Here is a 26,298-nt window from a genome sequence, read left to right on the forward strand (position 1 = left end):
CTCCGGTGACAGGTCCAGGCCTCTCCCTGCCCTCGCTCGGCCCCTGCCCTAGCCTCGCCCACTCCGGAAACCGGGAGCACGGCTTTCTGTGCCAGTCCCGCTGCGCCCTGGGCACTGGGGGCTGGCCTTTCCCCTCACCCCCATTCCAAACCGGTCTGTCCAGCCGTCCACCCCACAGAGGGACGCCTCCCACGCCACCTCAGACACCCCGAGAAAGCCAGAGTCCAAACCAACCGTGTGTAACTAGGGGGGCGGCTTTACTCGAAGCAGAGGGAAGGACAAGGTCAACCCAAGCGACAGGAACAGCGGCACCGGGGGCAGCAGAGGGCCCTCCCGCTGCTCAGGCCTCCCCGGCCACCTCGGGGTGCTTCTGCCGCAGGTGCTTGTCCAGGGTGGCGCGCAGGCCGAAGGGCACGCAGCAGTGGGGGCACTCGAAGCGGGGCCCGCCGGGGCCCAGGCCGTGCATGCGGCGGTGGCGGTTGAGCTTGCTGCTCTGCGCGCAGGCGTAGGAGCAGAGCTCGCAGGCGTAGGGCCGCTCGCCGGTGTGTGAGCGCCGGTGCACCGTCAGGTTGCTGCTGTTGGTGAAGTGCTTCCCGCAGAACTCGCAGCTGCCGCCCGGCCCGCGGCTCTTGCCCACGGGCTTGGGTGCCTTCTTGGGCGACGCCTTCTGGCCCTTGCTGGGGTCAGTTCTCCGCTCCTCGGTGCTGGCTCCCCAACCGTCGCCCCCAGGACCTGCCTGAGCCCCGCCACCAGGCGCCCCCGGCTCCTGGACCCCCGCCGTCGCGGCGGCCCCAGCGCCCTCCCCGCCGCTGCACGGGAGGGTGCTGGCCGGGGCGGCGGCGTGGGCAGCGGGCTCTGGAGGGGCGGCAGGCTCCTGGCTGCCCTCGTCCGTGCAGGGGCTCTGGGGCTGCAGCTGCCGGTGGGTCTTCTTGTGGCGGTTGAGCTTGCTGCTCTGGGCACAGGCGTAAGGACACTGGTCGCAGGCATAGGGCCGCTCGCCCGTGTGAGAGCGCATGTGCACCTTGAGGTTGCTGAAGGAGCTGAGGGTCTTGGTGCACACGGGGCAGGTGGGGCTCCGCCGGCCGAGGCTGCTCACCCGTGGGCCCTTGGCCTCGGCTTCCGGCCCTGCCACTGCCGACACGGCCGCGGCCACCTCGGCCAGGCCCAGCAGCGGGGCCTCGGGGGACTCGGGTTCCGTCTGGTAGATGGACAGGCCGTGGTCCCACTGGGCGTGGTGCAGCAGTTTCCACGCGCCCGTGAACTGTCTGCCGCAGCGGAGGCAGTTCAGGGCCTCCAGGTCCTTGCCGTCTGCAGGGAAGAGAAGAAGCAGGTGTCAGCGGCACGGCCAACAGTCAGCCCTCGCAGTGCCCAGCTGCCAGCTGGCCGCCCCGTGGGAAAGGCTCCATTCCAGGGGCCGAGAGCACAGAGCGGGCACACAGGCGAAGCCCTCTGGTGTCAGAGAGGCGGGTGGGAGGACGAGAAGCAGGGAAGGTCTGTGGAGTGGGGGATGAGGCCACGAGGATTCTCTCTGTGTGCTTGCAGATCTTTAAGGAAAAGTTAAAGCCGAGTGAGGGACGGGGGAGCGCTGCTGTATGTCGGGGGGTCAGCAAGGCCTTGTGGAAGAGGGGACCAAATTCAGTGTGCCAGGCTGGGCCCCGCCTCAGCCCACTCACAGCTCTCCTCGGAGGCAGGAAAGAAGACCTCCATTTTCCAGATGGGAAAACTGAGCCAGGTGCACTTCCCCAAGGTCACACAGCTTGCAAGGGGTGAGGCTGGGGTTTCAATCCAGAAACCCAGGGAGTGGGAAGACACAGGTTTTCACAAAAAGATTGTTGGTTTGATAATAAAAACAGCTCTTGATTACTGAGTGGGTTTCTGTGCCGGGGCCCCAAGCTCAGGGGTTCCACGCATGATCTTTTCCCTATCTTACAGAAGACGGGAGCAAGGTCTAGATGGGGGTAGTAAGCTAGGACCCCACCCTGAGAGCCCTCCAAACTGGAGGTTTTCTCTGGACCCTCTAGGTGCTGTCCGTAAGGGACTTCCTTGATCCACTTGCCTTTATTTCTCCAAGGCGAGACAGGATGGGGGTGGCTTTCCTGCTGCAAAGCCCAGGGTCAAGAGCACAGGTGGGAGGTGGAGAGGGTCAGCCCGGCCTGACTTAGAACTGGCCCTCCTGCTCCCTAGCTGTGTGACCTTGAGCAAGAAATAGCCCTCTCTAAGCCTCAGTTTCCTCATTTGCTAGGCTATGGGGATCCTAGGGGTCCTCTCTCTTTTAGGGTGGTTGTGACCTCGAATGCACAACAGCTGGGAGTTCGGGTCCACGTAAGCCCTCAGGAAACCTTAGCTGAGCCAAGGGGCTGAGCCACCCACAGTTCTCCAAGACTAAGCATCCCCATCTCCGAGTGTTGGGTTCCAGTAATTCCATCACAGCCCCTCCCTCACGGGACCGGCCACCCTCCCTGCTCCAACTCCACAGCTAATTCAATCACAGCTCCTCCTCCCTCCCCCCACGGGACGCTCCCCCAGGCCCAGCCCTCCACATAATTCCATTTCTCAAAAGTCCCAGGAGCACAGGGGCCAGGGGCTAGAAATTCGTCGGTTTGGATGAGCCACACAGCCGACACTAACCGAAAGCTGACCATGAGCCTAGCAGCATGCGAACGGTTTAATTCCCTCCCAAGAGAAACCCAGGTGTCCGGACACCCAGGACCTGCCTCACACCAGGGGCTTCCCGGCATGCAGGCCTGGGAGATTCCATCAGGGAGGGAGGCCCCCTTCCCTGGCTCTGAGCAAACGCACCAGCACCTCAACCAGAAGTGATCGAGAGGTGGGAGAGGGTCGCCAATGCCCCCTTCCAGCTGGCCTCCGCTCCCCCTCCCCCAGGCCGCTGCCCTCCTCCGTTGAGGTCCCCCCTACTGCCACACTGGTCCAGCCACCTGGCCAGTTATTTCTGGCCAAGGGGAAGGAGAAGTGAAACCAGATTGGGGGGGTGTGTGTGTGGCAAATCCCCAGACCAGTCTTCTGGGGCTGGCCACACCCTATGGGCGGCCCTCCTTCCCTGCCCAGCCCCCGCTGCCCCCCCCCCCCGACCCTCGCCACTACTAGTCCCAGCCCTAGGACAGGGCAGGCCCTGGCCACGCCTAGGCTGCACCCGACGGGGCGCGAGAAAGGGGAAGTGGCTCTCACTGCCCCGCCTGTCCAGCTCAGCCCCTGTGCCCACAGGAAGCCGGGCCCTTTAACTCCAGAGGGGGACCGCATCCCGACCGGACTCACCTGAGCCCTGGCAGGGGCTAGGGTCTCTGAGGAGCTGACAGCCCAGCTTCTTGTGGTCCATGAAAGCGGTGATGGCCTCCAGCGGGAAGGTCTGCCGGCAGCGGCCGCAGGTCAACAGATCTGGGTGTTTGTCGGTCCAGGGCTGGCGGTCTGCAGGGAGGAAGCGGGTGGTGAGCGTGGGGTGGGGCCAGGATGGGGGCTGGGGGTTCCGAGGGAGAGGGGAAACCCGCAGGTCAGAAAAGGGGCTGAAGGCCAGGACCCGGCCTGGGAAATAAGGCAGGCCGGGGGTCGGTGCCCGGAGGAAGGGGTCCCACGCGAGAGGGAAGGGGGAGGTCGGAGGGGCCCGGGGCATGGGCAGGGGGCGCTCACCGGGAGAGTTCGGCATCAGCGGCGTCCACAGCGCCCACGGGTTCCGCGCGCCGAGGGCGTGGAGGGGGCCCCCGGCGGGCCCGGGGCCGAGGGAGTGGCGGGGCTCGCCCTCGAACCGCCCAGGCACGGGCACTTCCTTCGGGGAGAAGGGCCCCAGCCCCGGGGCCTGTAGGGGCCGCGCGTCTGGCTCAGGCTTCACTTCGATGACGAGGTCTGGCATCTCCATCTCGTCGCCTGGGGTGGCGGCGGGCGCGGGGTCCACTCGGCGGGGCGTGCAGCCGGCCTTGCGGCGGGACATGGGTCACGGGCCGGGCGGGCTGGCGGGCTGGCGGGCGGAGGACGCGCGGGCAGTGCGCGCTCAGACCCAGGCGCTCAGGTGAGTGACTGCGGCCACCCGCCGCGAACTCTTACACGTGCCGGGCCGGCCCGTGGCTCCGCCCACCGGGGGCGGGGCCTGACGGGAGAGGACGCGAGGCCCCGTAGGGGCCCCGCCGGCAGCCAAACTCAATCAAGGCTGTGCCCACTGCGTTTGGCTTAGTGACCAAACCTTAACGACGCCGCGTTTACACAAGCACGCGTTGAAGCAGCTGTTCCTGATCCTGCGTTCGGGCTGGTGGAACTGAGGCACAGGGTGCCCACACACACCCCCGAGCGAGAAAATGGTAGGGGCCACGTTTCTAACTGGGCGCCTAAGAGCAATCGGGACTATTCTCTTAAATGCATTCCAATACAAAGTCACTGGGCAAACATTTATTGAGCGCCTACTGTGTGCCGGGTTCTATTCAAACCACTGAGGATACCGCAGGGATGAAAACAGTAATCCCTGGCCTGAGGCAGTTTATTCTTTCAGGGAGACGCATGCTCCACGAGATAACTATGTAAATACAGACTGTCTTCCAGGATAAATGCCACGGAGCAAAATAAAGCTAAGCACGGTTCTAAAGGGACAGGGTTACTGGTGGGGGGGAGGGGGCTCAATTTTCTCCCCATGCCCGGGAAGGGCATGGTGGATTTGCCACCTGCAGGAGCTGAGGAGTCAGCCAGCCAGCGTGTGTATTCAAGAATAAAAAGGTGGGGGAGTACAGGGGTGGGTGACTGAGTTCTGCGAGAAAACGGGGTCAGATCCAAGAGGGTCTTTTGACCACTTTAAGGGGCGGGGAGTTTGCACGGAGGGTTGCCATCCCACACACTCCGCTCCTAGACCTGGAATCGCCCTTAAAACGGAATAGCCAGCTGTCTTAGCTCCCTCCGCTAGGGCCTCCTTGAACTTCCCTCCTCAAAGCATCTCTCGCTGGTCGCCGTTTGAAGTGGCATCGACACCCTGCCCCACCCTCCAACCCTTAACAAGTTTTCTCTCTTCCTGGCACCGACCACATCGTGATAGAGAGCTGCTTGTTGACTGTCCTCTCCTTCCACCCCTCCTCCCCCCAACACACACACACACACACACACACACACCCCACAAGCCCCCTGAGGTCAGGGCCAGGGTCCAGCCTCCCCCACGTGTCCCCAGCGCAGCCCGGAGTCAGTTTCACATGCTAATCTCCTGCAGTGCTGCCCCAGGCCCCAGGGTCCTCATATTGTTATTCAAGGTCTCTGCCCAATTGTCCTCGTCAGAGCAGGGGACCTCCCTGACCACCGGATCTACAGTGCCCCACCCTGTGGACGGCCTTACAATTTACCCTCCACCACCTCCATCTATCTCCAGCTCCCTCCAGAGCCTCCGTTTCCCCACCTGTTACCTGAGGTGGCATCTTCTTCTCTGTCACCTCCTCTGAGCACCCACTTAAAAAAGCTCCCCCAACCCTGCCACCCGCCATCCCCTTGCCCGTATTTTATCCCTTTTAGATCCCTCATGGAGCCTTGAAGGATCCTGTTGATGTGCTCACTCATGGACACCCCATCCTGCCCCTTCAGCCCCCCTAGAGTGAAGATTCTGAGAGCACAGGAGCCCAGTCCATCTTGTTCCCAGGGAGCGCCCCTATTGGTTCATAGTCCAGTCAACAAATATGTAGGGCGCTCCTGTGATGCGCACTCTTTCCGTGGATATTTGCAGAGGGCCTGTGTGCCAGGCACGAGGCCTTGGGGATCTAGCCGGGAAGCAGAGGCCCACAACGCCCCTCCCTTAGTGAAACTGTGCGGAAGAAGCGAATTCTGTCTGTGCCCAGAGCAGAGGTTCCACAGCATCTCAGGCCCGCCGATCTGCCTTGCAGGGCCTCAGCTTCCTGCTTTGTAAAATGGGGCTGCAGGACCAACCCACCGCCTCTGGTCCATCCCGGCTGCTTCTCTCCAAGGCTTCGTCCTCGTGCGTGGCTGCTGAGAGCACGATCTCGGGGTTTCAGCCAGGGAACGTGGGGCTCGGGGTGGACGTGAGGGGTAGGCGTGTGCACGAGTAGGGGGATGGGGATGCTGAGACCACGCTCTGCCCTTCGCTCAGCCGGGCGGAAGTCCTCCCCTCTCTGAGCCTCAATTTCTCCTTCCGTAAAATGGGCATCCCGGATGCCCCCCACCTCGCACACTGCTGGATCCCATCAAAGCGCCCGGCCCAGCCACCGGCGGGGTGGTGCCCGGGCCCGTGCCGGCTTCCGAGCCTGCGAGCCCGCCCGCGACCACGTGGGGCGGCGGCGGCGCGGGCGGAACCCAGGCTCGGCGGCTCGCGGCCCGGCCGGCCCTCTGCAGCGGTGGCACCGGCGGAAGTGGGGCGCCAGCCGCCGCGGAGCTCGGTGAGTGCGGGGTGGTGGCGGCGGGTGGCCGGCGCGTCCCTGCTCCCCGGCCCCGGCCCGGGACGCCCGCCCGTCTGCAGGGCCGGGAGTGGCGGGAAGAGGCAGGTTCTGGTCCCCGAGCGGCCGCACCGGGGACATCCCGACTCCGCGGGTCGGGGGAAGGGGGGGCGGGTGATGGCGCGGAATCCTCCCCGTCGGGAAAATAATAGCGACGGCGGTAATAACAGTAATCAGGGCATCCATCCTCAGACTCCCGCCTTTCCTGGGGTGGAACCTAATCGGAGCCGGGAGTTGGGAAGAGGGTCCAGCCCTGGGCGGATCGGGGAGTGGACGCCTGGGGGCCGGGAGGACCTGCTTAGTATAAGAAAAGGAGAGTGATGGGCGGCCAGGGGGCATGGAGAGGAGACTGACTGACCGGCCGGCGGGGCGGAGGGGAGGGGAGGGGAGGGAAGGGATCTGTGCTGGGGTCCTGACCCTCTCGGGAGGCCCCATTTAACTAATTTGCATCCAGATGGGAGCCACCCTTGGGCGGGGTGTGGATGGGGTGTGGACGGGTCAGGATCTTGGTTAATTAGGTCTGGGGTCTTCCCCTTAACCTGGCCGCTCAGCTGGTTCCCTCCCCGGGTCACTGAAGGGTCAGCTAAATGTTGGCCCACTTTGCTGATCCGGCCCATTTTCTTGACAGTGAGCACTGAGGCCTCAAGCAGGGCAGTCCCTTCTGCTCCTGCCCCTGCCATTGACCAAAGCGATGGGCTCTTGAGTTAATTAGTTTTTCAAGTAGTGGGGGATGGGTTTGGACGTTTCTCCTGACACCGGCGGGCAGGCAGGAAATCCTTGGCCCGGATTCTGAAAGGGATAAAGGGCTCTGGGGCCAGGTCACCAGGGAGAATGGACGGTGCCTGCCTTTCTTGGGCACACTCTCTGTGACTTTTCTCCAACCAGCTTCCCATCAGGTCGCACCTGGGCTCCCAGACCTGCCAGGGCTCCCCTCTGCTGGCTGGAATAAATCTGCCCTTCCACATAGGGCAGGAGGGATGGCCTTGGCTCTGCTGTCGGACCGCCCTGGGTTCGCTCCCTTTTCCTGCCACTTGTCGGCTTAAACCCGGTACATGATTTGGCATCTCCCCACTCCAGCTTCCTCTTCTGGAAAATGGAGCTTGCACTGGGGCCACCAACTCCCTGTTTGTTTTTTTTCCCCTAATCAAGAAAACCAGGCCCTGCACTGACCCACCCTTAATTTTGTTTTATCCATCGACTTAACTCTGGCCAGGGACTTAATTCTGTGGCCACTTGCTTAATTCCATCAGTCCTTAATTAAGTAATAACCCCAAAGACTAGGGTGTTTCTCTTAAAACACTTGAAGGTTAACCTATGTTGGCGGAAAGCCCTGGGGGCTGATGACTGATGGCTAAGCTTGGAGTGCAGTGGTCAGAGAAGTTAGAAAATGTGTGTATCCCTTAATCCTGGTCTCTGTGGTCCTCCCCGTCAGGCAAAACCCTGGGAGTCTTTCCTTGGCTCTGCTGTTTCCTTCAGTCCATCCGCAAACTGTGAGGGGTCTCACCCTCGAAACCCTTCAACCCTAGTCTCCCCACCCCTGCTGCCCCCACCCTGTCCCAGGCACCGCCGTCTTCCACCAGGACCACCACGGTGGCTTCCTTGCTGGCTCCCTGCTTCTCTGTTTGTCCCCCACAATCCACTCTCTGTGCAGCAGGCAGAGCGATCCTGTGAAAACCAAAGTCGGGTCCTGTCCCTCCTCTGCTCAGAACCTCCCACGGCTCCCATCTGTCCCAGAGTAGAGGTCTAAATTCTCACCACGGCCCTCCAGGCCCTTCTCTCTTTGCCCCCGCCTCCACACTGGCCTCCTTGCTATGCCTCAGACTCACCCTTGCATGGGCTTTGCATCCGCTGTTCCCCCTCACTGGAATGCTCGTCCCCCAATTCGTCATTTCATTTAGGTCTGTGCTCAATGTCACTTATCAGAGAGATCTTCCCGAAGCGCCCTTCCTGGAAAAGACCCCTTGCCCCCTAGGCTGGGCCAGGCATCCCCTCCGGGCTCCTGAGGCCTGCGAGCTCCTTCCTTCCAGCCCTGCCCACTCTGGGTCGGCGTTGTCTAGAGACACATCTGTGTCACCCACTGGACTGTGAGCCCATGAGGACAGGGCCCAGCAGTTTCACTCACAGCTGTGTCCCCAGCACCGCCCAGTGTGGGCCAGCAGCGAGCAGGCACACGGATAATGTGGAGGGGTGGATCTTTCTGTTCCTTCGACAAATCTTTCCTGAGTCCCCCTGTTGGTCAGGCCCTAAGTGGGGCTGGGGGTGGAGCTGTGAAGAGATCAGACATGGCCCTTCTCACAAAGCTCTACGTTCTGTGGCAGAACAGACTGGACAGAGATGAACAAGTCAGGACATACTGTCGGGAGGGGATTGTGCTATGAAGAAAAGATAATGCAAGTGAAAGGCTCCTATTTTCCTCCCTGAGTGGAGTGAGGGAGGAAGGTGACGCATGTGTCTAGAAATATATATATGTCTCCCATGTGGAAGAAGGTAACAGGCCATGAGAACAGTAGTGCAAAGGCCCTGGGGCAGGAGTGTGCTTGGCATGTTCAAGGACTTGCAACAGTGAGCAAAGGGTAGAGGGCTAGGAGATGAGGTCATAGAGGTGATAGGTCCTCGTAGCCATTGGGAGGACTTTACCTTTTACTGGGTGAGGTGGGAGCCGTGGGAGGGCTCTGAGCTGAGGAGGGATGTGATCGGACTTAGTTCTCATGGGAGCCCTCCAATAGCTGATGTGGGGTGAAGGTAGAGGCCGGGAGCCCAGTGGAGAGGTGACTGCAATAGTCCAGATGGGAGGTGATGGTGGCTGGACCGAGGAGGGGGCAGAGTGGGGGTGATGGGAAGTCACTGGATCCTGGGTGTGTTTTTGTTTTGTTTTGTTTTTTTCTTTTTTTGTTTTATTTTTATTTTGAGGAAGATTAGCCCTGAGTTAACATCTGCTGCCAATCCTCCTCTTTTTGCTGAGGAAGACTGGCCCTGAGCTAACATGTGTGCCCATCTTCCTCTACTTTATATGTGGGACGCCTGTCACAGCATGGCCTGATGAGCAGTGCCATGTCTGCACCCGGGATCCGAACTGGCAAACCCCGGGCCGCTGAAGCGGAATGTGCGCACTTAACCGCTGTGCCAGCAGGCCGGCCCCTGGATATGTTTTTGAAGGTGGAGCTGGCAAGCTTTGCTGATGGTTTGGATGTGGGTAGGAGACAGAGTGAGGAGTCCAGAGCATTGTGGGATGTCCTTTGCCTGTGTATCACCAGCCTCCCCAGAAAGATCCTCTCCACAACCCTAGGAGCCTTTTTTTTTTATTATTAAGATTATGATAGTTTACAACCGTGTGAAACTTCAGTTGTACATTATTGTCAGTCATGTTGTAGGTGCACCACTTCACTTTCTGTGCCCTCCCCACACGCCCCTTTTCCCCTGGTAACCGCTAATCTGTTCTCTTTGTCTACATGTTTAACTTCCACCTATGAGTGGAGTCATACAGAGTTCATCTTTCTCCATCTGGCTTATTTCACTTAACATAATACCCTCGGGGCTGGCCCCGTGGCTGAGCGGTTAAGTTTGTGCGCTCCGCTGCAGGCGGCCCAGTGTTTCGTTGGTTCGAATCCTGGGCGCGGACTTCGCACTGCTCGTCGAGCCACGCTGAGGAAGCGTCCCACATGCCACAACTAGAAGGATCGACAGCGAAGAATATACAACTATGTACCAGGGGGCTTTGGGGAGAAAAAGGAAAAAATAAAATCTTTAAAACAAAAAACAAAACCAAAACATAATACCCTCAAGGTCCATCCATGTTGTTGTGAATGGGACAATTTTGTCCTTTTTTATGGCTGAGTAGTATTCCATTGTACATATACACCACATCTTCTTTATCCAATCATCAGTTGCTGGGCACTTAGGTTGCTTCCACGTCTTGGCTATTGTAAATAATGCTGCGATGAACATTGGGGTGCACAGGACTTTTGGAATTACTGATTTCAAATTCTTTGGGTAGATGCCCAGTAGTGGGATGGCTGGGTTGTATGGTATTTCTATTTTTAATTTTTTGAGAACTCTCCATATGGTTTTCCATAGTGGCTGCACCAGTTTGCATTCCCACCAACAGTGTATGAGGGTTCCTTTTTCTCCACAACCTCTCCAACATTTGTCACTCTTGGTTTTGGCTATTTTTGCCATTCTGACAGGTGTAAGGTGATATCTTAGTGTAGTTTTGATTTGCATTTCCCTGATGATCAGTGATGATGAGCATCTGTTCATGTGCCTGTTGGCCATCCGTATATCTTCTTTGGAGAAATGTCTGTTCATGTCCCCTGCCCACTTTTTGATCGGGTTGTTTGATTTTTTGTAGTTGAGCTGTGTGAGTTCTCTATATATTATGAAGATTAACCCTTTGTTGGATATATAACTTGTAAATATTTTTTCCCAATTAGTGGGTTTTTTTGTTTCAATCCTGTTTTCGCCTGCCTTGAAGAAGCTCTTTAGTCTGATGTAGTCCCATTTGTTTATTCTTTCTATTGTTTCTCTTCTCTGAGGAGACATGGTGTCTGAAAAGATCCTTTGGATACTGATGCCCTAGGAGCCTGTTTATGCTTCATGTCACAGATGAGGAACCGGAGCCGAGGGGCTGCTCGTGGAGTCGACCTGCCCAGATCCTTCGTAGTGGATCTGGGAGGGCTGGGGCCCACCTGCTCTGCCGGCCCTCGCCCCCATCCTCTCTGCCCGGGGGGAGCTGGGGCCCCGCCACCTGTTCTTGTATGACACGTGAGCTAAGAGAGGGGTTTAGATTTGTAAGTGGTTGGAAAACTTTAAAAAAATGTGTGTGGCGTGTAAAATTATATACAATTCAAACGTCAGTGTCCCAGCAAGTAAGGTTTTATCGGAGTGCGGCCGCGTTTACTGACTCCGTATTGTCTGGCTGCTTTCCTGCCCCGATGGCAGAGTTGGGTCGTTGTGACACAGACCCTGTGGCACGTGAAGCCTAAAACATTTACCATCAGGCCCTTCACAGAAGAAATTCGCTGGCCTCTGCTGATAAGGATTCGATCTGGGCCACCAGTGGTGGCGTCCCATTGGGAGGACGTGGCAGCTCCTAATAGGGGGCTGGGAAAGGTCTGGGCTGGGGACAGAAAGAGGTTTTGGGAGTGGGTTAGGGGCATGGAAGCGTTACAATATACCCCTTCCTTTTTAAAATTAGAATTTAAAAATGCTTTTGGAAAGGTTATACAAACACGTGGTATGGAATTCAGAAGGTGCAGAAGGCGGGCCTCCCAGAGTCTCCGGCCCCGGGCTCTCGATGGGCTGAGTGACCTGTGCGTTGACAGTGTTCTTGGATGTCGTCAAACTGCCCTTCGAGGGGTCGGTGAGGTTGTGAGTATGTTGACGTGTTCAGCAGCCGTCTTTACCTTCCCTCCCCCTGTTTGTCCGCATCAGTGGGTTTCAACCAGAGACAATATTATTTCGTCCCCCAGGGGACACGTGGCAATATATGGAGAGCTTTTTTTAAAAAAAAAAAAATGGCTTTGTCGAGATATAATGCTTCTCCCGTAGTGTTCACCCACAGGGACATCTTTGCGTGTCATAACTTGGGGTGGGGGTGGGGGGCGCTCCCGGTGTCTGTAGGGGGAGGCCAGGGACACTGCGAAAACCCTCCACCTCTACACAGGACAGCCCCCCACACCACGACAAAGGATGATCTAGCCCCAGATGTCAGTAGTGTCAAGGCCAGAGCCTCCGGTCTGCAGCCTGGGCCCATCTGCCTGCGAGGTCCTTTCTAGCAAGCTGCTCACGGGGAAGCTGCAGGCACAGAAAGGGCGTGATGAGAACAAGGACAGTCTCAGTCCCTTCCACGCTGAGAGTGGCCCCAGTGATGCTGGGTACCTGATACTTGTCAGTCATTTCAGTTAATCCCTTTAGAGAGGAGGGGCCTGAGCCCCGGGGAGGGGCGCAGCTTCCTGAAACTTCCTTCTCTTCTCCTACCCACAAAGCCAGTGTTTCCCGAATGCCGTCAACATCACGGCAGTGGCGCTGAATATGTTCCAGGCCTATGCTAAACACTGTCAATTTGTTAGATCATTTAGTCCCCATGAGAACCCTGTCAGGTGGGTTCTCATATCATCCCCATTTTACAGATGAGGAAACCAAGGCCCAGACCAGTTAAGCAACTTACCGCAGGTCACACAGCAATACTAAAATTAATAACTGTAGCTAACGTTATGGAGAACCTAGTACGGCCCAGGCCTTGTCCTTCATGAGCCTGATGAATCCTGATAACAAGCAGAGGTGGCAGTTGGTGGCATTTCTCCATACAGTGGAAGAGGAAACTGGCTCTCGCTTGAGGTCACGCAGCTCAGCAGGCCTAGGAGCTCAATCTCCACCAGCAGGGAGAGCAGGAACCGTATTTACGGAGCCTGGTCTGTGTGCCACTCAGTGTTCCAGGAGCTGGGGATGCAGCAGTGAGAAAAGCAAGGTCGCTGCCCATGGGGAGCAGCCATCCTGCAGGGCAGAAAGCCCATGAGCAGAACCATAAATATACAGTATCATGTCTGGGAGTGGCGCGTGCTGCAAAGAATGATGAGGCCAGCCGAGGGGGTGGAGGGAGATGAGGGGGAGTTAAGACAGGGCGGTCAGGGGAGGGGGAAAGGAGATAGAGACCGAGGGGACCTCAAATTCAAGGGCCTGAGGTGGGGCCGTGCCAGGCGTGCCTGAGGAACAGCGAGGAGGCCAGTGTGGGCGGGGCGCAGAGAGCAGCGTGCGGGGTCTTGACGGCTGTGCCAAGGACTCTGCCTTTGGGTCTGAGGGAGATGGAAGCCAGAGAGGGCTCTGGGTACAAGAGAGACGTGATCTGACTCAGGTGGGACCAGGTGCTCCGGCTGTGGATGGGGACAGACTGATGGCGGGGTGAAGGTGCAACCAGTGGCCCAGGAAGGAGCGGACTCCATAGTCCAGGCAGGAGGTGATGTGGCTGGACCAAGATGTTGGCAGTGGAGAGTGAGGAGTGTCAGGTCGTGAATGAATAAATATATATATTTCCCGCCCCCCCCCCCGCCCCGAGCCTTTCTCTGTCTTTCACGACTTTGATATTTTTGAAGAACTCAGGCTAATTTTTTTGCAGAATGTCCCTCAATTTGAGTTACCTCATGATTAGCATCAGGTAATCCGTTTTGGGTGGGCATACCACAGAAACAGTGCCCTGTCCTCAGTGCCTCCCATCAGGAGGTATTGGTGTCCGTCTGTCCCTTTCCTGCCCATGGTGGCTTTGGTGCCTAAGTTAAGGCCGTGTCCGCCAGGTTTCTCCACCATAGTTACTCTTTACTCTTCACAACGAATGTATCTCGCGAGGGGCACTTTAAGACTATGTAGGTCTCCTGGGCCTCATCCAAACTTCAGCCACAAGTTTTAGCATCCTTTGATGGTTTTAGCTGCCATTCTGTAAGGAAGAATTTTCCTTCTCCCCTTATTTATTCACTTATTTATTTATAATTAGTGTGGACTCGTGGATTTCTATTTTATTCCATCTATAACTATCATTAGTTTCATGTTCAACCGTTCTGATTTGGCCAGTGGGAGCCCTTTCAAGCTGGCCCCTGTGTGATTAGGAATTATCTGGAAGCTGGCATTTCTCGATGGATTGGATAGGCAGCGTGTGAGAGAGGAGAGGAGGCTGGGGTTCGTTCTTTCAGCACATGTTTATTGTCAGGGGAAAAAGCTGTGATGAAAGCAGTCAGAAGTCCCTGGTGAGGGGTGGCCTGGATTTTAGGAGGTGGAATCAGGAGTCGGGTTTCAGGAGGGTTAAGCTGAGATGCGGTAGACCAGCCTCTGCACCCAGTCCTCCCTCCTGCCTCTCCACCCCCCGTGTAATGGCTCCCTGCTCTTCGCCCGACAGCCAGGACTATGCAGACTCCACTGACCATTCCTGTGCCTGTGCTCCGCCTCCCCCGGGGCCCTGATGGCTGGAGCCGAGGCTTTGCCCCTGATGGACGCAGGGCCCTCTTGAAGCCAGAGGTTCCTGGAATCCCAGAGTCTCCCGGAGTTCCAGAATCCCAGGAATCCCAGGAACAGCGGGCCCGAGCCGCCCTTCGGGAACGCTACCTCCGCAGCCTGCTGGCCATGGTGGGTCGCCAGGTGAGCTTCACATTGCATGAGGGCGTGCATGTGACTGCCCACTTCGGAGCCACTGACCTGGACGTGGCCAACTTCTACGTGTCGCAGCTGCAGACTCCGATAGGTGTGCAGGCTGAGGCGCTGCTCCGGTGTAGCGACATCATTGCATACACCTTCAAGCCCTAAAGACATTATTATGTTCTGCCTTGGGCCTAGCCACAATGTCCCGGGCCTCCGAATGATCCTGAGCCCAGAACAACAGGCCCCATAGAGTTCTGAACTCCTTCAGCATTTTGAACCAAGCTCCAAGCAACCGGTTTCTTGGATCCTCCAGGGTCTAGTCAGTAAAATTCTGCAACCCCAGGAGCTCCAGATCGTGTTGAAAGGGAAGCTCTACCTCACAGAACTCTAAACTGGACAGAAACATGGGCCTCATGCCAAACCCTGAGGACTGGGGAGGCGGAGGGGGACTGCGGGAAGGCAAATGGCAGAGTGGTTAATTGTTGATTAAGGAAGTTGCAAAGTTCAGCCACCCTGAAGATGCTCCCCAATACTCCCCTCCTGCCAAAGAACCAATACTCCCAGGAAAATTCGCCTCCTGTTGTTTTTTTAAGTGTACCACTCAGGGACCGAGCCAGATTTAGCGGGTGGAAGGGTGGCTATCCGAGGGCTGGATCGGTGGAGCTGGGCCAAGAAGGGGAGGACACGTCAAGGTGCTGGGAGGAACTCGGATAAAGGCGCCGGGAGCGGATCGCCTTTCGTCCCCGGGACCGGAATGCCGGCTTAGGAGACCTGGACTCGCTTTCTTTCTCGGGTGGGGGGCGGTACACTGCGAGGGGCGTGGCTGGCGCTGGGTGACACTGTCGCGCTCCCCCCACTCCCCGGTGTCTGGGCGGTGTAGCCCGCACACCAGAGACCGAGGGTCAGCCACCCTGCCCGTGCGGGAAGGGTCGGACCCTGCGCCGGGACCACACAGAGACGAGGCTGGGCATTCGGGGTCAGGGTGAAGCTTCACGCTTTCTCCATCTCGCTCCAGTGGATGGATAAGTGTCACTCGCGTCCGTTATCCCGCCACTGGTAGTCTTTCCGCAGATTCGCTTCAAAGAAGTAACGTCTGCCCCTTTATAGTCCCATCGACTTCGGAATGGAAGTGATGCTCCCATTGAGTATAGAGGAGACTGACTTCGTCCGTCTTCAGTGGCGAAAGTGCGGCGGCCGATGTTGAATGGGGCAAGCGGAGAGCCTCAGCTTCACTTCGCCACCTCACGCGAGTGCCGGGCAAAGCTGTCAAGTTGCCTTGGCAACTACGTCACTGGCTCCTCCCCAGGTCCCCTTTTTTTGGTTTTAGCCCCGCCTTTCCCCACCCAAATTGACCGAAGGGTTGGGAAAGGCTGGCGAAAGTGCGGAGGCGAATATTAAGCGATTGAAGTGAGCCCCTAGGGGCGGGGCTCGAGCTCGTGCTGGTTCGCTCCCAGCTGGGCCACCTACCTGCTCCATCGCCCGGTATTTAGGTGGGCAGATTCGTCTCTTGCTTTGGGAAGTTCTTCCTTCTCCCACTTTTTTGTTTTTGATCAAGGCTCTGATACTCATGGGCTCATATTTATTTTAGTTTTTAAATTTAAGTTATATTTATGCAACGCTATCCAAATACAGAGAACTATTGATGAAACTGCAGTCTGCAAATGGAAGGCTAGAGAATAATAGCAAGGGGGCAGAGGCTTCCCCTCCAGGCAGAGGATCCCTCTGTCAGCGTCCATCGCCGTTCATCATAGCTCCTATCGTCTTTCCTTTTAAGTTCTCCATCCCTTTGCCTCTCTCCTTACCAGTTGGGCTAGCCCAGCCAACGCCAACGAGATGTTTTTATTTCTGTCAACTCCACTCCCCTCTCCATTGCCTGAGCTCGTGACGAATGTGTGCGAGCGAGAACATCAGTTATCCAGATGGAGGGGGGAGGCGGGGTGGGGGCGGCTTGGGTTCGCGCCTGCGCGCTGCTCTGGGAGACGGCGTCCACCTCGCCCCGCCCCTCATGCTCTGCAATTCCGGTCCTGCAGATTCGCTGCCCACGTTCCTTTTTCTCGCGGCTGTTTCTCACTTTTGTCCCCTCCTCCAACAACCTGCGAGCAGCTCTACCTGAAGATGGCTTAAATTGATTTTCTGCTCTTCTTAGTACGCGACGGGCTCGCCGGCCCTTGACGAAAGTGCGGCTGCGAACGAGCAGGCGCGCGTGGGGCTCGGGGGAGGTGCGCTCGGGCTCCCGGCGGCGACGACTACGACGACCAGGCGAGCGGACGGAGGCGGCGCCTGAAGCGGCGGCGGAGCCCATGCCCCGGGACGGCGGGCGGGCCCGGAGAGACGAGTGCGGGGCCCGGGGCATGTCCCCGGGGCCCCCGTGAGGAGGCGGCGGCGGCGGCGATGGAGACCCCGCCGCAGGAGGCGCCGCCCGGGCCGGGCGCGGACGCCGCCGCCGAGGAGGCCCCCGCCGAGGCCCGGTCTCCCAGCCCCGCGTCGCCCCCCGCCGACGGGCGCCTCAAGGCTGCGGCCAAGCGCGTCACGTTCCCGTCCGACGAGGATATCGTCTCCGGAGCGGTGGAGCCCAAAGACCCCTGGAGACACGGTAGCTACGGCCGGGGCGCGGGGGCGGGCTCGGGGGGTACCCGGGCGTCCGTGCAGCGCCCGGCACGGAGGTGGCGCTCAGTAAGTTGCACCTAATGATGATTTAAGGAGACAGGGATCAGTTTAGAGCTGGAGGGTGTTGGAGAGGGGGCGGCTGTTGGCGTTGGGAAGGTGAGAAGTAGCCGGTTTATGCCCACTGCCCCCCGCCCCCGCCCCAAGAGACGCTAAAGGTGATTATTTTAAGAATTAAAACGATGAGCAATTAAAGAAGTTTGGTGGCCTGGGGGATTGGGAGGGCGATAGTCTTTGAGTTCGTAGTTCCCCCAGAGAGGGACAGGGCAATCAGGGGAGAGGGGTTCAACACTGGCGCTGAAAGGGCAGTCGGAAGAGTTTGATGGGCCCGTGGGGGTGGAAGGAGGTTAAGTTGCTCGTCTCCAAGCCGTGGAGCAAGGGGTGGTCGTGTTGCTCACGTTCTTGGCCGAAAGGAGGAAGAGGAATGAACGTGGAGCGCGGCTGCAGAGGAGATGGTGAAGGCTGGGGTTGGGGAAAGGGAGTCAGAATAAACCCGCACAAAAGGAGCAGAGTTGGTGGTCAATTTGAGGATCCGGAGGATGGTCAGAGGAGGAGTTAGGTCTTGGCATTGAGAAGAAGAAAAGTCACTCATGCCTCTTCCTGCTTCCTGAAAAAGGGGCTTTGGGGCCTGGCTGTAGAAGGATCTTGGTCTCTCTCTCTCTCTCTCTGTCCCTCACGCAGGGAGCCCACCCTAGATACCAGTGTGGCTGGTTATGGTTAAGGAGATAGTGGTTAATTTAAGATTCCTGATGTTGGGAGCCAGCCACGTCGTTGGGCTTTAGGCCCCAGGGATAGGTGGTCTCTTTAGGGTTGCAGGGCTCTGGGGACTGCGGCTGAGGAAGGGAATGGGTCACAATGGGTCCTGGGTATAGCATGGTATCCAGTCCAGGAAGTTCAGAGCAGGAAGCGGGAGAGACCTGGAGAGGCAGAGCAAGGTGTGAAGAGCAGAGGCTCCAGTTCACATCCTGACTCCCATTTGCCCACTTCACGACCTCAGGCTGCTCACCTAACTCCTCAGAGCCTCTGTTTTCCCATCTGTAGAGTGGGTGGTAATCCCCATGCCACGGGTTAAGAGAGGACTGAAAAAGGTTGTGTCTCAGAAGTGGCCAGGATGAGCCTTCGTGAAGATCAGTTATTGTTGGTCGCTTTAGGGCTGCTGTTAGTTGACGCTGGTCATTTTGGGGGCCAGTCTGGAGGAGTTGGTTCACAAGATTGGGGCCTGGATGTTCCTGCTGTCGCAAACTTCCAGGAGGGGGCAGAGAGAGTGGTTAGTTTGTGGGCCCAGGTCAAGGGGCAGGGAAGATGGTGAGTTTGTGGGCTGGAGGGTTGTGGCCGGGGCAGTTGGAGAGTTTGGCATGGGGTGGGGTGGGGGAGAGGTTCTGGTCTGCAGGTTCCCAGAAGAGGAACAGCTGTGTGTGACCGGCTGTTTGGCTTGGAGTAAGCCGTTTTTCCTCTCTGAGCCTCCTGTTTCTTTCTCTGCAAATGGAGGTGCTAATTTCTGCTATGGGAAGGATTAAATAAGATAGTCCTTGTAAGTTCCTGCCGCAGAAATAGCAGCTGCCATGATCCTGGCAGATGCGTGTTTTTGTTTGTTGGGGTTGTTTTTCATGGGCAGTCTCGGAGAGGCAGTGAGGGGGTCCGAGGGGAGGGGAGAATGTCAAGAAGGAGAGTCCGTTGGAGTCTGGTTGGGAGGAGTTGAGAGGACAGTTGCTGATTGGCCTGTCCTGGGTAAGGGGTGGAGGTGGTGAGCGCTCACGGTGGGGGGCGGGGTGGGGGGTAGTCCCTCATTCCTGGGAGTTTAGAGAGGGATGGCAAGGACTGGCAGAGAGGCGATGGCCTGGAGAAATGGGTCGGTTTACCGGCTGGAGGAGGTGATCTGTCTTGGCTGGGGGAGGGCTTGAGGCGTTGGCCTCACAGTGAAGGAGCTGGGTGATCTTGGGCCCCAGGCAAGGGAAGGGTGATTGGTGAAGTTGGTGAGTCTGGACGATGAGCTTTGCAGGACAGGAAGTTGGAGGGCCTGTCCGTGCTGAGGAGCAGGGGCTAGCCTCTATGCCTGGGGAGGGCAGTGGTGGTGACCCGCCTGGGCCTCAGGCCGGCGGAGGCCTGCCAGGCCGCAGAGGCGGAAACTTGGTGCAGAAAGTTGGGCCAGGGGCTCCCTGGTTGAGAGGCCAGAGGGCCTTGGCTGGGGGCTGCAGGGGGGAGCTGGTTGGTCTCGGAGGTCTTGTTGGAGGTCTGTAAGGCGTGGGAAGGCACAGGGGCTGTCACTGGAGCTGTAAACCCAGTGGGCAGGGTGACGGAGTCCTTCTGGCGCTTCCTGGTGACATGAGCCCAAGGCCAAGGGCCAGGGAGGAGTTGACAGGTCTGAATTGGGAGAGGGGTCACTGAGAAGCCGATCTTCCATCGTAGAGATGGAGAAGTTGCCTGGGCCAGGTGGTGCCGCGGCGTCCCCGGGCTGGAGACAGCAGCACTGGAGGGCTCTCGGGCCCCAGCTCAGGGTGCCCATTCGGCAGAGCCTTGCCCTGGGAGGAGAGCTCGGCCAGGCCCACAGCCTGGCTGGGGTGGAGGAGGGCTGGGACTGGGGCAAAGTGGTGGCCCAGCTGGGTGGGAGCCTCGGGGGCGTCTGCCTGAGGTCACGTGTCGGGGGACTCCTGCAGGTGAGACCGTCTGGAGGAGGGAGGTTGTGAGGGAGGGTCCAGGCCTTCGCAGGCTCAACCCGGCCAGCGCTCAGAGGGCCTTGGTGTCTCACACAGCGCCAGGGCCTGCTCATTTCCCTAACTGCACCGGCGGCCGGCTGATGCTCCCTTACATGGTGCTTCGTGTTGGTGGTCTCCCCCCACTGGAATGGGGGAGCAGACACTGTCCGTCCTCGTTTCCGCTTTTCCTCAGCCCCGCGAAGGACACGCAGTCACAGTGGTTGAATGAGCGCTGGTGGGTCTGTGTGCAGCCGATCTGGAAGGGGCGAGGCCAGGCCAGGCGGGGACCCGTGTAGCCGAGTGCGCTCCCAGGCCAGCCCGGCAGGAGCATGCCGTGGCCTCCGACAGGCACTTGTTCTTGCTGAGCTTGTTTGTTCCCTCATCTGTGAAATAGGGCCAGTGATCCTGGCCCTGCTGACCACTGTCTGAGCGGCTGGAATGAACCCGCTGGGGCAGTGTCCCTGCAGCAAGCCGGTTGCGTGTGAAAGGAAGGGAAGCTTGGGGAGGAGGCGGGCTGGAAATTGTGAGTGGAAGAGGCTTCCTCAGTACTGCCAGGCTGGGCACGTGCGTGCTGCACTCACCACGCGGATGGAAGCGGGCGCCAGTGAGGAGGGGCCAGCTGGACGCACCCCTTCCCATCCCGTGGCCCCAGCTCTTCTGAGGACCGAGGTGGGGGTCGTAGCGGGAACCCTTCCAGACCAAACTGCCAGGATGACCCGAGGCCTGGCTGGTCTTCAGTCCCACTGAGCACAGTGTGGGGAGGAGACATGGGGTTTGCAAGGCAGGCGTCAGAGAGCACATGACACCGGCCACAATCTGTGAGGCTCGTCTCCCGCTTCCAGTCCTGCCAGTGACTCACTCCCCACTGCCTGACCTCCAGCCCTGGAGTCAGTCCTGAGGTGGGGGAGGGGGCTTTGCTCACCAGGAAACTCCTGTGGAAAGTGGAGATGGCTGCGGGGTGGGAGGGGCCCCAATGTGCAGCCACCTCTGGCCTCCTGAGCTTTGGGGGGCGGTGGTGAGAGGGACAGTGGGGGCAGTGGCCACGGTGTTCTTAAATCAGAAAGGGTGGAAATAGGCCTTACTGTTTGTTCGCAGTGAAACTGGGCAGCAAATTCAGTCCTTGAAACTGGTTTGACAGGTAGAAATGCACCTGTAGGTGGAGAGCAGCGGTGTTGCTGTGGAGGAGGGCGTGGGGCTGTGGGGGGCGGCTTTCCATCCGGGCCCCGCTTCACCTCCCACTGCCGGCGTTGGCACTGGACTCTGCTGTGTGACTTTGGGCAATTGTTCTCTCTGTCCACGACTTTCCTGTCTGTAAAGTGCAGCTGCCGGCAGTAGCTCCTCGTAGGCTGGTGAGGATTCAGAGAGATAACGGAGTCCAGAGCGGGTGCTCAGCAGATGTCTCCCGTGTTTTCCCTGTCGTCGCCAGTCCTCTGCCCCACCTTCAGCGCCCACCCTCGGGGGGTCTCCCGTCTGTTGTGCGTTGGTACTCGTCTTTCCCCTAGAAGCTTGCTGTCCCTCCGAGATGAGTGCCCCAGCGTCCCTCACTGGGTGTGGGAAAGACCTTGGGCTCCAGGCCTGATCTTATCTGTTACAAGCTGGGTGACCGTGGGCAAGGTGCCCAGCCTCCCTGAGCTGAAACTGAATCCACATGTCTTGGCCCCCCGCCTGCGAGGCGGCAAGGATACCAAGATTCCAGACTCCACTTGCTCGTCCTGGCCTCTCTGGATACTGGCCGATGACCTTGGACAAGTTGCAGCTCCTCCCTGAGGGCCGAGGCCCCTCCGTAGCATGGGTCCCTCAGCCCAGCCCTCGGCGGGGTCGGGACGCAGCTGGGTTGCTGGGACTGTGGTGTGAACACCTGCTCCGCACACTCCAGCCGAGGCAGGCTGCCCTCGTGCTTTCCGCCTCCAGCTCCTGATCTGTGTTCGCATCGGATCCCCTCTCCAAGGGCACATTGGCAAGCGAGCTGCCTGTGCGCTCGGTCTGGCTGGCGCACGCCAGGGCTCGGGCGCTGCACGGGCATCGGCAGGGGCTTCTCAGACCTGGTGCCCGCGACGGCGTTGGGGAGGCAGCTCTTCGGAGTGGTCCGTCCCCTCCGTGCCAGGACAGGGCACCTCCTCAGAGGTGTGCAGGCGCTCTGGCGCCCGTCACGGGCCCCCAGAAGGAGCCCACAGTCTAGCACGCAGTGGGCACTCCATCAGCGGCACTGAGTCAGTGCGCATGCGCGTTTCTGCAGTGAGTGTGTGGCTCTCGTCCTCTCAAGGCATCTGGTTCCAAAAGTATCAAGAAGCACCGATCCAGATGCTCCGGTCTGGACTGGCCAGAACTGAGGCAGCCTCTGGGAATGGGCGCCAGGACCCTGTGTTTCTAGAAAGCTCCCCAGGCGGCTCCGACGGCCAGGTTTGCTGTCCTCTGCTCAGGGCCCTGATTTGGCTCAGCCATTCGGCACCCAGTCCCAGGACCGCCTTCCAGACTTCAGTTGACGGGTGGCTGGGGTCAGCCTTGTAGACTTGTTTGGGAGCAAGTAGAAATGTCTGCCTTGAGGTGAGCGCAGAGATTTGAGCTGGGAAGGCAGCCTGCTGCTGAGAGCTAGAGGGGCCTGGGTTGTAACCCCTGCTCTCTGGATGACCATAATAGTGACCTCTCACTGCCTTCCACGTGCCCGCACTGGCCTGAGTGCATATCAGCCACCCCAGGAGGTGGGTGCCATTCTTTCTAGTTTGTAGATGAGGAAGTAGAGGCACAGAGAGGTGACGTAACTTACCTGAGGTCACCAGCCATAAGTGACTGAGCTGGGATTCAAACCCAGCCTGCCCTCTTAGCCTCCACGCACCGGCTGCATGAGCTTCGGCAGGCTGCTGCCTTCAGTTCTGCATGCCGTGTGGTTTCTTCGTTTGTGAGCCATACCCTTTCTCAAATGGAGATGACACTTCCAGCCTTGCAGGCTTGTGGCAGAGGTGAGACACAGACCAAGTAAAGGGCCTGACCCAGCGGGCACTCAGGACAGGGTTCACTGTGGTTCTTGGACAGCTCCGGAGCCTGGGAGGTCTCTGCCACTCCTCTGTCCTCAACAGCGAGGGCAGACCTTGTTCCGACCCTTGGCTCAAGTTCTGCTTGTGCTACACCGTGTGGTACGTGGTGGGTGCTCGGTACCTCCTGGCTGAATGCGTGACTCAGTGACCCCGTGACCAGCACTCATGCAGCGTGGCCAGGCCGTGCTGGGTGTGAGGGGCCGGGGCGATGGGCCCAGTCCCTGCCTCCCTGAGGTCACAGTCAAGTGAGGGAGACACACAGTAACAATTCTTAGCAGACCGGGGCCCAGGACTCTGACTAGGAAGAGCGCCGGGCGGTGTGCTGGCCGGCCGACAGGGCAAAAGCGGCTTCCTGGAGGAAGGGCCCTCTGAGGCCTAAAGGAATCGCAGGAGGTAGCCACGTGAGGAGCGGTGGAAGTATGTGCCAGGGTTGGGGGCAGAGCGAGCGAGCAAGGTGCACCCGAGGAACAGAAGAAGGCCCATCTTCCTGGAGTGGGGAGTCTGGAGGCGGGGGCAGGAGGGTGAGAGGTGAGGCGGGAGGAGGCGGGAGAGCCTGCCTGGCTGGGGCCCGTGGCGGGGAGCCAGCAGAGGACTTTGAGAAGGGGCCTGGTTCTTTTAACAGAACCTTGGGGGAGGTGGAGGGGATGAGCCGGAGGCCAGGAGACCAGGGAGGTGGCCATGGGCCAGGAGCCTGTAGGACTCCCCACTTCATGTGGCCGTGCTTTGGCTGACCCTGACATGTGACTTCATTGATGTATGCATCAGACTTGTCTGAGCCTCCCCGGGAGGAGTTTGCCATTACCATTGTTTCTGTAGCACCTGTAAGGTGCAGTGTTCCTCATCCGATCTCTCCTCGGGTCTCGGTGCTCCTCCCCCCTCCCTCTGCCTGCAGTTGGTTCAGCCTGCCCAGGTGGGGTGATGGGCGGCATGCGAGCTATGCACTCCTCCCTCCCCCTTGTGACCTCAGCAGTGGCTTCACCTCTACAGTCCCTTTAGGCCCCACACTTCCCAGCTCCAGAAAGTTCTAAAAACGGTCTCTGACCCTGCTGGGGTCTTCTCTTGTCACTCTTCAAAAATCCAGGACGTTCTGAATTCCAGAACCCACCTGGCCCGAGGGTTTCCAGTAGGAGTCCCCCGGAGCCCCCAGCGGGCCTCACTGCATATCTGTGAAATGGTAGTGACAAGAGAAGGGCACAGGCCCGGGCTTTGCAGTCCACTGCGCAGTCCAGCTCTGCCCCTGGGTGAGTCACACGACTTCTCCGCCTCAGGATCCCCGTTCATGTGGGCATCGGGGATGAGAGTCTTCCTTCCTTGGAAAGTGACTGGAACAGTAACTAGCTGTTGCAGGCACTCAGTAAGGCCTTGGTAAGGTTGAATGAGGCGTGTCTCTGCCAGGAGCCTGCCCCGGCTCCCGCTTCTCTAAAAGCAAGATGACAGTCCCTCCTCTCTGGGTGATATGGGCTAGGCGAGCCATGTGCCCAGGTGGGAATTTAGCTGTGTGAATTCGGGTACATTCAGGCACCTCCTTGTGGTACATTTTCCTCTGTGTGAAGCCATTTTGGCAATCGAGCAGTGCATTTCAGAGCTGTCAGACTCCTGGAGGAGCCAGGCCCCAGGCCTTCAGAGCAGGGAGCATACCCCAACTCCAGCCTCAGGCAGCTCTGGGGAGAATGTCCTGGGTCCTGGCCCCGGATGCTGCTCGGATGAGGGTGGCCCGTGGCTCCTTTGGCAGCTGGGGTGGATTTGGGGTGGCCCCTTGGTGGCTGAGCCCAGGTAGGGCCCCTGGGGTGGAGCTGCAATGAGAGGCTGGGGTCTGGTGTTTCAGTTAGTGTGGGAGAGGTGGAGGGGTCCCCAGTTCCAGGAAGGGGTTCAGAGGCTGGGTGACAACAGGAATTACAGACATCCCTCATGCTTTGTCATGTTTCCCTGCGTTTGGAAGGCATTCCCACGAAGGCAGGGCCCATTGTGGTCCAGCTCCCCTCTGTGTTCCCAGAACCTCTTGCAGTGCCTGGTGCTCGCAGGCCCTCCCACTGGATGGATTGGTGGTGGATGGAGGTAGACAGTAGGCGCTCTAAAGTTTTCTCACCCTTTCCTCACTCTGCAGTGGGTGTGGAGCTGTTGCCTCCAAGTGGGGGTGGCGGTTTGGAAGGGTCTGCTGACAGTGCCCGGCTCATGTGACTTGCCTCTCGCCCTCTCCCTTTCCAGCAGAAGCCTGGGCTGGGAGCCCTTCCGTCTGATGCTCCAGGGCCTTCTTGGATCCCAGCTGGGTTGTCCTCCCTGGTCAGGTGGGTGGGCCCCTCTTGGAACCCGCTGGGGTCGGGCTCGTGTGCCACCTTCACACCCACCCCTCTGTCTCTCCACAGGCCGAGTCTCGTGCCAGCTGCCGTCAGCGGGTTGTGGGAGGGCTGCTCGGGTTCCTGCAGCCCTCCCCTTTCTGCAGAGCAGAGCACCTTCACGCCAAACTGGCCCGGTGCCTCAGAGCAGGCGGGCTGTGGGCGGGAGGGAGGGGCTCCCAGAAGACAAGAGCAGGTCCCATGGAAGTGGCCTTGCCCAGGGGTCATGCTTCCAGTGGCAGTGGCAGCAGTAATCACAGCCTTCTTCTGTGGAGCCCTCGCCAGCTCTGAGCTCTTCACCAGCACGTACTCGTTTAATCTCCGCAGCTGACCGAGGGGGAGCCGAGGCCCGCGGGGGACCAAGGCCACCCGGCTGGTCAGGAGAGGAGCCCGTCCAAAGCAGAAGGCATGGTCCTTGTCCTCTGAGGCTTTTTCCAAGCACAGGATAGAGCCCACACCCCTGAGCTGGGGGCAGGCCCTTCCGAGCGAGCGGGCGGGCGGATGTCCGTCTGTCCCTCCCTCCTGACCCGCAGGCACCAGCTCCCTCTGCCCAGCCTGCCCTGGCAATGCCCGGCCTGTCCCGACCACCCCCTCTCTTTCCCCGCTGCTCTGCCACCACCGCCTCGGTGAGGCCCACCCTCTTCCCAGACAGACACTGCTGTGCCCTCCTGCTTCCCATGACACCTCTGCACACCATTGTTATTTGTTTGGGTCCGTCTCCCCCCACTGGACCCAGAAGCTCCTTGAGGGATTGCATCTCGTCTGTCCGGCGCCCCAGGGGAGGCAAACCACGCCACACACCCAGGGACCTGAGAGACTCGGGGCATAGTGGGTCCGCCAACGAGCGCCCTGTGCCGGGTGCCTCGGAGCCCCCCAACCCGGCCACTGGGGGCTGTGGAGAGAGCGCGAGGGAAAGAAGATGTCATTTGGGGGGCCAGGCCCAGCGCCGAGTGGTTGAGTTCACCTGTTCTGCTTCGACGGCCCAGGGTTTCGCTGGTTCGGATCCTGGGCGTGGACATGGCACCACTCATGA

General features: G+C 59.1%; 3 protein-coding genes across 9 annotated transcripts in view; 2 read left to right on the plus strand and 1 right to left on the minus strand.

Annotated features, from left to right (window-relative positions):
• Positions 1–219: 219 nt before the first annotated feature.
• ZNF296 (zinc finger protein 296) lies at positions 220–4,075 on the minus strand. Its single transcript, XM_044759215.2, has 3 exons — positions 3,643–4,075; positions 3,274–3,423; positions 220–1,308 (listed from the first exon to the last, which is right to left on the minus strand). The coding sequence occupies exons 1-3, from the start codon at positions 3,938–3,940 to the stop codon at positions 341–343; spliced, it is 1,416 nt and encodes a 471-aa protein (XP_044615150.1). The 5' UTR covers positions 3,941–4,075; the 3' UTR covers positions 220–340.
• Positions 3,244–15,117, plus strand: GEMIN7 (gem nuclear organelle associated protein 7). 6 transcript variants are annotated; one of them, XM_070499157.1, is made up of 3 exons: positions 6,008–6,365; positions 11,640–11,793; positions 14,305–15,108. In XM_070499157.1, exons 1-3 carry the CDS (start codon positions 6,129–6,131, stop codon positions 14,706–14,708), a joined length of 795 nt encoding a protein of 264 aa, XP_070355258.1. In that variant the 5' UTR covers positions 6,008–6,128; the 3' UTR covers positions 14,709–15,108. The 6 variants fall into 6 exon arrangements, with proteins under 6 accessions (XP_044615152.1, XP_070355261.1, XP_070355258.1 ...); XM_070499159.1 differs by having other exon boundaries at positions 6,349–6,365; positions 11,640–11,789; positions 14,305–15,102; XM_044759217.2 differs by lacking the exons at positions 6,008–6,365; positions 11,640–11,793 and adding an exon at positions 3,244–3,383 and having other exon boundaries at positions 14,305–15,117.
• Positions 15,118–16,744: 1,627 nt separating this feature from the next.
• The window catches only part of PPP1R37 (protein phosphatase 1 regulatory subunit 37), a 38,369-nt gene continuing 28,815 nt past the window's right edge, over positions 16,745–26,298 (plus strand). Inside the window, exon 1 of one of the 2 annotated variants that reach the window (XM_070499155.1) lies at positions 16,745–17,136. In XM_070499155.1, coding sequence (XP_070355256.1) covers positions 16,935–17,136 — 202 coding nt within the window. In that variant the 5' untranslated portion in view covers positions 16,745–16,934. The remainder of the gene's footprint in view (positions 17,137–26,298) is intronic. The other variant, XM_070499154.1, reaches the window with a different exon arrangement.

The sequence above is a fragment of the Equus asinus genome, chromosome 26 (genome assembly GCF_041296235.1).
Source record: "Equus asinus isolate D_3611 breed Donkey chromosome 26, EquAss-T2T_v2, whole genome shotgun sequence".
Taxonomy (NCBI): Eukaryota; Metazoa; Chordata; class Mammalia; order Perissodactyla; family Equidae; genus Equus; species Equus asinus.

Coding starts and splice junctions, on each gene's coding strand:
- GEMIN7 (XM_070499157.1), top strand. CDS start 6,129: ATGGGCATCCCGGATGCCCCCCACCTCGCACACTGCTGGATCCCATCA. Junction 6,366..11,639: donor GCCAGCCGCCGCGGAGCTCG/GTGAGTGCGGGG, acceptor GCTTTTGGAAAG/GTTATACAAACACGTGGTAT. Junction 11,794..14,304: donor AGGGGTCGGTGAGGTTGTGA/GTATGTTGACGT, acceptor TTCGCCCGACAG/CCAGGACTATGCAGACTCCA.
- ZNF296 (XM_044759215.2), bottom strand. CDS start 3,940: ATGTCCCGCCGCAAGGCCGGCTGCACGCCCCGCCGAGTGGACCCCGCG. Junction 3,424..3,642: donor GCTGATGCCGAACTCTCCCG/GTGAGCGCCCCC, acceptor TCCTCCCTGCAG/ACCGCCAGCCCTGGACCGAC. Junction 1,309..3,273: donor TAGCCCCTGCCAGGGCTCAG/GTGAGTCCGGTC, acceptor TCTTCCCTGCAG/ACGGCAAGGACCTGGAGGCC.